Consider the following 9,905-nt stretch of genomic DNA (forward strand, 5'->3'; position numbering starts at 1 on the left):
ATATTGGCAAAAACAACTGGTTAGTCAGAGAGATTCTCTCATTGAGCAGCAAGTATGCTACTGCCAAGAAAAGGGAGAGAGAAGTGTGCAGTCTGTGGCAGACAGAAGGCTGTGAAACCTCTTTCACCCATAGCCCACACCTACACTGACTGTGAAACTACAACCCAGTATTTCATGGGTTAGGTTGTGTTTTCATATTTGTGGTAGTGCTCTTGGCATCTGAGACTTCAGGGCAACCAGGAGGGAAGACTCAGCCATGTGTTCTGTGGCCTCTGCTTTAACTGTCTCCCTCCTCTCCCCTCCCATCTCAATGTGTGCTCTTCCTCAGAGGTGTGACACAAACACTGGGACAAGTGATTCTAGGGAATTATTCTAACTTAAAAACAAACAGCCTACAAAGTCCTTTGGGGAGAAAAACAAAGCAAGAGACAAAGCTTCCAACTGGATCTGCTCCTCAATCCAGTTCACTGGAAAGCAACCCAAACCACCATACTCAAAATCCACACAATGCAGGAATAAATAAGAGTAAATAAAATGAATACTTTTAATAATACTTATTATAAGAAACCCTCAGAGAGCCACAGCCCACACAGCTTTCTGGAAAGATGTAAACTCCTAACAGTTCACCTGACCTTATATCAACCTTAAACCTTTTTGTATCTTACATATCAACCTTATATATCAACCTTTTTGTACCTTAAAAAAATAAAGAGCACCCCTGTTAGAATCAGATCTTACTTTTCAGAGGCAAAATAGTGACTGTTTTATCACAAAAGGGTTATGGTCTCAAACACAAGTGTTCTTTCTAAAGAGACTACTAAGCATCATTAGAAGAAAGTTTTCTCTATAGCAGCTGTTTAATCCAAATGGAAGAGGTAATTAAAGCTCAGGCTCCAAACTGAAAGACAACAGCAGCTGTCAATCTGTCTATAACTGGTTCTGCATGTTGGAGATGAGTCTCCCAGCTTCAAATGGGACTTCTTGTTTTATGACTTGTGGGCAAGCTGTATCCCAAACATCAGAATAGAACAGTGACAAATTCCAGAAGTTCCAAAATGAATCATGTAAATCTTAAGATCCACATATTTTTGTGTTCTAAACCCACCATCCTATGAGAATGCTTCACTCATTCTTCAGCCTAGATCTTTGTTTTTAAAAAAGATAATAAATTTCACATAGAGAAATTCTATGTTTAGAGTTGCACCTTGAAATAGGCAAGCCTGAGGAGAGAAAGCAGTAGCATGTTCCACATTTGCACAACAGTTTGGAATTAATTATACTGTGCAAGTTAAATAATTATGCAAATCAGCTAATATTTCACAATACACTATCTGGCCACACAACCAAGAGGAATTAGCACAGAACTGAGTTAAGCACCTTGATCCTTTTAACCACAGTTGCATGCAGTGATGTAGGTAAAGCTCTTATCTTTGACTGGCTTCATTTACTTCCCAAGCAGAAGCCCAGTCTTACTTCTGGCAAGGCTATGAAAAGCTACATTTCAAAGATACTTGAAGAACACAGTAGTTGTTACACATACACAGATCATTTGGATTCTCTGAAAATACCCAAGGCAAACCCCCCTGCCAGCCTTATGCAATGCAATACAAATGGTTGTTAGTTTCCATAGGGTGTAAAATGGTAATAATACAGTTAAAAGAGCACTGACAAAAAGCACCACTTACAGGCGTGTGATGATGAAACCTTTGTGTTTAGTCAAAACCACTTTATGCTAATTCTTAATAAATGTCAGCTTGTGATATTTGCCTACTTTTGATTACTCCACTGGTTGAATATTCAAACAGGAGAATAACATATCTATGTACATGAGATAACAGAATGTAATACTTTCAAAGATACTTATCACCAATGCTAAATTACATGGCCCGGAGACTATAACCATTTTTATTCCTTAGTAAAAGCAGCAATGTTTTGGAAGCTTTTAAAGGAAGGAGGAAAGCCCTAAAAAAATCAGTGCTGTGACAACTGCTTGGCAGACACAGCCACACAGTACTGCAAAGCCAAACGACGTGTTCAAATAGACTCTTCCTTTTGCACTATTTCTTCTCTCTCTGTCTGGTAATGAGGCAGAGGACAAGTTCTTACAAGGCTGGAGATAATCATCATCACCTTGCTTGTAAGAATCATATAAAATGCTGTTCTTAAAGCAGTTATCAGCAGGACATCTCTTAAGCAGCAACAGAAGGATAACTCATGCAGTGAGGGTTAACTGTCCGTCACATACAACGATGGAAATCTTCACTGCTCTGAGGATCTTACATATGCAAGCCAAAAAAAAATCTTAAATAGAAAGAAAAACTCAATGATCCTGGCACTAGAGCAAGAGTTTACAGGAAGGTCAGAAAGCAACGCACTAGTGTTAGACAATTATTTACCCTTTTGCTGGATGTATCATCAGATGGATCATTTACTGTAATACCTTCTGTTACTAAGCCAGCAAATATTAATTCATTACAGAAGAGCTGAGTGGTCTGGGTGGACAAATCCACAAACTATCAGAAAATTGCTTGTAAACAAGAACAATTACAGGCACAAAAGAAAAAGAAAATAGTTAGGATAGGGGATTTAAAACCTTTACGTGAGTATATGCAGGATCCTGCTTATATGTTGGCCAAATATAAGTGGGAGTACAGGCAATAAACAACTGGAAGCTAATTGTAAGCCATGTATTAGTAAATTACCAGTATGCATTTACTGTATTAGTAAGTATAATGCATAACAGCATGAGCTATCAGACACAATATGAGACTGGAAATCAACATCTCCAGAGTTTAGTACGTTGCCAACTCACTGTGACTTTGTTTATTTAACACAATTATCTTTAGTTTTTCTGATGTCAAGTGAGGGTAATCCAGAAGCCTCTATTCCTCAGCTGAAGTGCAGTGTTTTGTTCACATGCCATGCTTTAAATTCAAAGACTCAGGGACAACTATCTCACCCACCTTAACTAATTCAAATGAACATCCTTACTCCATACAGATTTGTCACCTTCAGCAAATTGGTATTTATCCTTTGATGTGTGGAAGGTGCTTAATAGGAACTTTATCACATTGTCATGCATGTAGAAGATCACAAAAACTAAGAATGGCAATGAAATTTTAAAGAAAATGGGTGTAAAGTCTCAACATTGTGATACAGGCAGAATCTAATCTCAACAGTCCAAAGGTCTTCCACCTTGCTTACTGCATATCATACATGCCCATGACAGAAACCAGTTAGCAAAAACATTAATTTACAATTACATCTTGTATTAAGAGAGGAATTACAGCATTACTAAGTATATATGCACAAATGCTGTCTTCTACTTAAAGAAGAACTTTCTTTTGGTTAACAACCTACAGTAACATTTCAGGAAAAAAAGAATCATCAGATTCTGCATCAACATAACTAGAGAGAATAGGAAGTGATGGTCTGGGTTTTGAACTAAGGAAAGAAGGCAAAGATGCCTCTGTCAAGCTAAAAAGTTTTCATTGAATTTCTTAATATGCCCTGATTTCTTTAAAAAAAACCCCCACAAAAAAAAAAACCCCACAAAAAGCCCATGGGGTTTTCTTTGTAGAATTCTAGAATTTCACAGGGAACATAAACACAATATATACTTGTCTAATTAAAAAAGGAAGTTACCAAGTTGCATAATACTCAAGATTTCCATAGCCAAGAATCCAAAACTATCTCAGGGACTGCAATACCTTTTGCCAGTTCTGTTATCACACAGGAGGGAAATACTTGGTTGCAGCTTTTGATGGTTTGATTATCAATAAAAATACCAATTAAGATATCAACAAAAAAATATGACTTCTCATGCAAGCTGCATCTGCACAGTACTGTTGAGCCTGCAGATTCTCAGCCTCATGCAATTCACAAGCAGTTAAAACACAACACTTACCCTCAAGTTTCATCACAACTACAGGAGGGCTTTGGAACAGCATGGGGTAACCTGAGCCCCCTGCTACAGGAGCTGAAGAACAAGCTATGAAGCTGGCAGAACTCTGTCACCAGGTCAACCAGAGACAGCTGCAAAACCCATCGTGCAGCAGAGCAGTGGGACAGCTGGTGACCAGCACCCTTTCCACCTGCCAAATGTTCTTAGAGCTCACACTCCCACCAGCTATCTAAAGTATGTGATGTGTACCTTTACACACTGTCACATTAAGACATTTATAAGCAGCTCATTAGGTCAGAAATATTGGACAACTCTTGCATAAAATGCTTAGGGTACATCTTTCTACTGAAGACCCAGCCTAAGCCAGTGGTAAAACAGAACAGTCTACTACATTACTTACAGTGATTCAGAAGTGCCACCTGACTCACCAACTTTGCATCAAGCACCACCCTGGATTAGAGCCATCAGAAAATTCTGCCACTTAAATGGACTTCACTGTTATAAAGCAAACAAGTTGAACACAGAGGGCTCATTTATACAGTTCACTCCCAAATTCTTTTTTGACCTACTTGGGAAAAAGAATCCATACATGTGAACATTTTAAAAAAGTGAAAAGCTGCCTTCTTAATATAGTTTATTTGCAATAAAATAACATGGAACAGAATTTATTCTGGAAGAAATAAGAAAATTTAGGCCTATACCTCCTGAATTACAAGATAAACAGAAACTCAACAGAAACTCAATAGAATTCCACACTTGAAGAATTTGCACACGTTGCACCACCTGAGAAGAAACTGGAAGGTGAAGTCAGTTTTGACATTTATTTTGAAACTGCAAGAACAAATCCTAGGACAAGCAAATTTTACAAGGCACAGGCAAGCTAAATTAGTTATTTCATTTGAGCCCCAAAGTCGTCCACAATGCCCAATTAGAAACAGGGTATTACTCTTCCATCCTAACTAATCAAGGCATTTAAGATTTAAGGAGGAAGGAGTTATATTAATAACCAAGAACAATGGGAATAACAAAAGGGAGAAGACAACTAAAAAAATATCTTGTCAAACCTTAGAACAGTCTGAACCTAAAACTCTATCACATAGCCTAAGTTTCAAACTTAACAGGACCACCACTCAGCATCAAAGATATGTCTTATGCACAAAAAGATGCTAATCCAAACCCCTGAGTTTCTAGAAAATGCTACAGTGCAAATAACAGAGGTGTGTGTGAAGAGACCTTCAAATAAAAACTGACCTAGTGAACTTGGTCAATTTCTGTCACACTCAAGAAAACAGAAATAACTACTTCAGTAATACTAAATACAAACTCATTTTTGTCTGTATTTTGCAGTTGTTGACTTACTTCAAAGTTTTAGAATCAAAAATTATTTTGTTAGGTTACAGCTCTTAGGTTTTTTTGTTGTTAAAACAAAGCTGCAGATGTTGAAAAAAAAAAAATCTATGTACCATGGCTTGCTGAACTTTCACACACCTAAAAAATGAAAATTGTTCAATATAAGTTCTCCACCTTGAAATATTTCCGACCAAACCAAGCTCTCAGCCACCTGAAGACTAAGTATAAAAAAACAGATGAGTAAGTTGAAATTCTACAATAAGTATCAGCTGAACACAGAATCAAGATTTAGAGCAACCCACCACTACCAAGCTATCAAAGTTTACAAAATTAGAAAAATTCCAAGCTTTTTGCATGTTTTCAAAATCCCCATATAAACAAATTCTTTTTTTAAGGAGGCTCTTGTTGAAATTCAATATGTTCCTTTCACAGCATCAACAGTTATTTATAAGGCAGATAATATTGCTTGGCCTCTTCTGCACAAAAATTTTCAAGTAATGACATTAAGACAGAAGACATGATAAATCTGCACCACACACAGTGGAACTACTGATTTTGAGGTCTCTAAATACTACCTACTCTGCAGCCTCCACTTACCTCTGCCCTCTATTTTTTTTTTTTTAATACACAATCTACTTTATCTGGATAATGCTATTTTCAGAAGCTGAAGTTTTCAAATAATCAGAAACATTTCTTGAATAAAGTCCACTTCTTGTACCTGGTTTGGAAATCAAGTATCTTTTCCAAACTAGATTATGAAACACTGTTTGGCTTAATAAATTATCCTTGAAAGTAAACTTCTTAAAAACAGTGACAGTGCTATACTGCTAGCAATCATTAATCCTACCCAAATAAGAGTGCACAAGGAAAACTTAGAAATACTTGAAGTCTCCTTCTAGGTCCTGGAACTCAAGACAGGCCTATGAGGGTTGTCCTGCTGTATATGTCATGTACCACATTATTGAAACTACTTCCCATGCAAGGAGCTGTAAAAAGTAACCAACCTCACCAGGAGAAATCTTATTCATGGTGTTTTTTAAATGTCACCTGTTTCTTGGCCTAGAATGTCCTCAGTCTGGTAAACAGGACCATAAGGAAAACACTCGATTATTATGAGTAAGCTGCCACTTCTCTTAACTTTGCTGCCTTTATACAAAAAGGCCAGTTTAAGAACTGTTTGCAGAAACGAAAGTAAAAATTGTTCAAATAGAACCTCAGCTTAGAAAGGCTCACACATTTACTTCTAAAGCTAGAGTAATTCATGCAGTCTCATTGATATGCACTCAACTATAGGCCTTCAGCCAGTCATTCCTTTAAGTATCCCACAAGTCATAGAAAAGCTCTCCAAATCTGCCCCTGAAATTTCATTATTTAAGGAAGCTATACATTAACTTTGATAAGTTCTCCACCTTATTAAATTTTTCTCATGCCAAAAAAAAAAAAAAAAAGGAGTGGCTGAGAAACATCACATTCTCAAGTTGCAACACAGCAATCGTGATAGTCAAGACCGCAGCCAGGTTTGCAGTGGGAGGAAGTTCTAGTCAAGGAAATAAACTTGCAAATATCATCTATTTAAATGTTTAGGGGGTGGGACAGAGCATTTCACCTCCAGCATGCTCCACCTCTGAAAGGCCTGGGGGTGGTGGAGCCAATGGCAATCGCAGCAGGGACCTGTCCTTAGGGAGGAGGAAAACTCTTAAGAGTGCTCGTGGTAGCTTTGGAAGCACTCTGAATATTTACTGCTGTATACAGGTGGCTGTTCAGTCCCCTCCTTCCTTCAGTGATATGCATGTTTCTTTCTAAAGGGCTTCGGGGCTATGACAAGAGCCAGGCCATCAGAGAATGATTTCAAGGGCTCACGTACCAAAATAGTCTCACACTCCCAGGACTCCAGCAGAGAAGAGGGTACCAAAAAAAGAGGCGCAGTTAGCCAAAAGCTGGAAGGGCCCAGATAAGCCCCAGAGGTGCAGGAAAGCAGCCAGCCATAATGGAGAGGCCACAGACTACCTGGAAAGCACTCCTGGGTGTCGGAGGGGCCACAGCGACGGGGGGAGAAGGGGCAGAGGGTCAGGCCGGGCAGTCAACCGGGAAGGAGGGACAGAGACGGAGAGGGGGTGCCGAGAAGGGGTCAGCCGGGCAGGGAGGGGGTGCGAGACAGCCACCTAAGCAGTGGGAGGGGCTGCGGCCATGTTGTGAGGGGTGCGGGGAACCTAAGGCCCGGCTAAAGGGCCACGACCGAGCTGCCCCCCGCCCCGCCCCGCCCGCCCGCACCCCACCGTACTCACGCCTTGTCCACCAGCTCCCGCACTTTCCACATGTTCAGCATGGCGCCGACACCCTGGAGACCTTTTTGGCCTCACTGCGCTCCGACGCCGGCCCCGGGAGGCCCCGCTCGCCGCGCTCCGGGCAGCCGCCGCCGCCGAGCCAGGCCCGCTCCGGCTCTCCGCCGCCTCTGCCAAGCGAGGGACGCGGCGCCGCTCCCGGAAATGGAGGGAGCCGCAGGGCCTGCCGGGAGATGTAGTCTTCCCGCGGGCGGGGCAACGAGGGCCTCCCGCCCCGCAAAGCCTGCTGGGAGTCTAAGGCCAGGGGCGCGCGGAGCATGCTGGGAATTTCGGTCTCCGGGGGAGGGGGCGGCGGCTGCGGGCGGGGCCTGCGGGGGGTGCGGGGGGTGCGGGGCCGCGGCTTCCCCCGGGGAGGGGAGGAGGCTGAGGAGGAGGTGGAATCTGGAGGGCTCTGTAAGACATGGTGACACGGTGGTAGCAGCGAGACTTTCTGCCCTTTCTTTGGGGCGCAGGTACAGCGCGGCTCTGGGTTGCCCTCACGCCGCTGCAGCTTCGTGCCTGTGGTAAACTTGCCCCAGGCGAGGCAGATGGCGAGGGTGCTGTGCCAGCAGCTGGGTAAAGCACAAACACGGGTGTAAAATCATCTATAAAACACGGTGTTATACCCCAATTCTGTTCCAAGGAGCAGCACTCTTTATGATTGCCTGTTTGCTGATCATGGTGCAGGGACTGCAGTGAATTTTGGGTGGACTTCTGAGATTGTTTCTGCAGGACGTGATTTCAGGGATCTCTGCAAAAAATCCAACACAGGAAAGTGGATGAAAGCAAGGAAAGAAAGGATGCAGCAAGAGGGCTAAGATAGCACGGTCCAGCACGGCACATCACATGTAGGAACCTTGTCTCCATTTCTCAAGAAAGACTTGAGCCAATTGGCAAAAAACACCCAAGAACAATAACAAATAGTAAAGCTGCCTCAGGAGGATATTTACTGGTTTAACACACTTGTCAACAAGCATTGCAAGAGCATCTTCAAATGCTGCCCATGCAGGGCATTGAACAGGAATCACAGCTTCCTGGCCATAATGAAAACAGTGAAGTCAGAGAAGTGAGGTTGTAATATGGATTGCCAGCTTCATTACATACATTTCCTTTTGTTCTCTATCAATCTGTTTTCAATATGAGTTTTAAATGACCAGTCATGATGGGAGGGTTTTATTCTCACGGAAGTCTGTTGGCTACTTCTTTGCAAGTCACAGGACAGAGTTCCTAGGTGTTACAGTTGATCAAGAATAATATTCTCCATACATGTGCTTGTGTGCTTGTGTCATAAATGAACATATGTTGCCTAAAGTCAATATATACCTGCAAACTTTTACCCAAAGGCAACATATATCTGTAAACGTTTTGCCTTTTATTTTTATTATCAGAGTAAAAAAAGGCATGAGACCAGACTGCACATATTGATCAAAATTTGGTGCTTCTTTGAAGTTTGCTAAGCAGCTAATCACCTGTCCATTCCCTGACATCCCATTATATCTTTTTACATAGGTCCTTTCATGGCTCCTGTCTCTTGAACATCTCAGTTAAATCTATCTGAGTATAAGAACATCATGAATGGATAATCAAATCCAGCATCCTTTCACTGACAGTAGTATTAGATGTTTCCATAAAGAATAGAAGAACTGGTGAATCTGGATTTATCAATCCCCAGGTAAATCTCTTCTATTTTCACCTTTCTGTGGCCTAGGGACTTGGTTCTGAAGTATTGCTGATAAAGCTTTCTGCTTAGGAGCAATAGATGGGCTTTTGTTTTATGAATTTAACTGATTGCATTTTGAATCTGTTTAGATTAACTTAGACAACACTTTGTGGCAACACATGCTGTATTTTAACTGTTGTGTGAAAAAATAGTTCCTTTTGTACATTTAAAATTGTCTGCCTAATAGTATTACTCATTGTAATATTATGGGAACCAGGATATAACATTTCCATGTCAATTTCTGTGATTGCCATTTGCCTTTCCTTCATGGACTGGGAGGAGGGAGATCCTTAATTTCATAATGTAATACCTGGCAAAGGAAGCTGGGTGAGGAGTCTTGCTCTTTGATATCTGCTTATCATTTTTTTCTGTGATTAAACTGAGGACATTGGTATTCAGGAGTAGGAGAAGACATTTATAATCCTTGTTTTAAGAAAGTATTGTAATAATTTCTGCAGCTTGCAGAAACACAACTTTTCTGATTTGCTAGAGATGTTGTTACTTTTAGATTTGGCTTCAGTCCATATTGGATCAAAATCCAGTTTTTAAATAAATTTCTGATGAACTGCAAGCTCCCTAGATTGCAGCCTAGATTGTACCCCTAGATTGT

The 9,905-nt window shown here is 41.0% G+C and overlaps 1 protein-coding gene across 1 annotated transcript in view; it reads right to left on the reverse strand.

Moving 5' to 3' along the window:
* CLINT1 (clathrin interactor 1) overlaps window positions 1–7,838 on the reverse strand; it is a 47,339-nt gene extending 39,501 nt beyond the window's left edge. The window contains exon 1 of the mRNA XM_071759206.1: window positions 7,540–7,838. Coding sequence (XP_071615307.1) covers window positions 7,540–7,580 — 41 coding nt within the window. The 5' untranslated portion in view covers window positions 7,581–7,838. The remainder of the gene's footprint in view (window positions 1–7,539) is intronic.
* Between the last annotated feature and the right edge of the window lie 2,067 nt (window positions 7,839–9,905).

Source organism: Heliangelus exortis, chromosome 15 (genome assembly GCF_036169615.1).
Source record: "Heliangelus exortis chromosome 15, bHelExo1.hap1, whole genome shotgun sequence".
Taxonomy (NCBI): Eukaryota; Metazoa; Chordata; class Aves; order Apodiformes; family Trochilidae; genus Heliangelus; species Heliangelus exortis.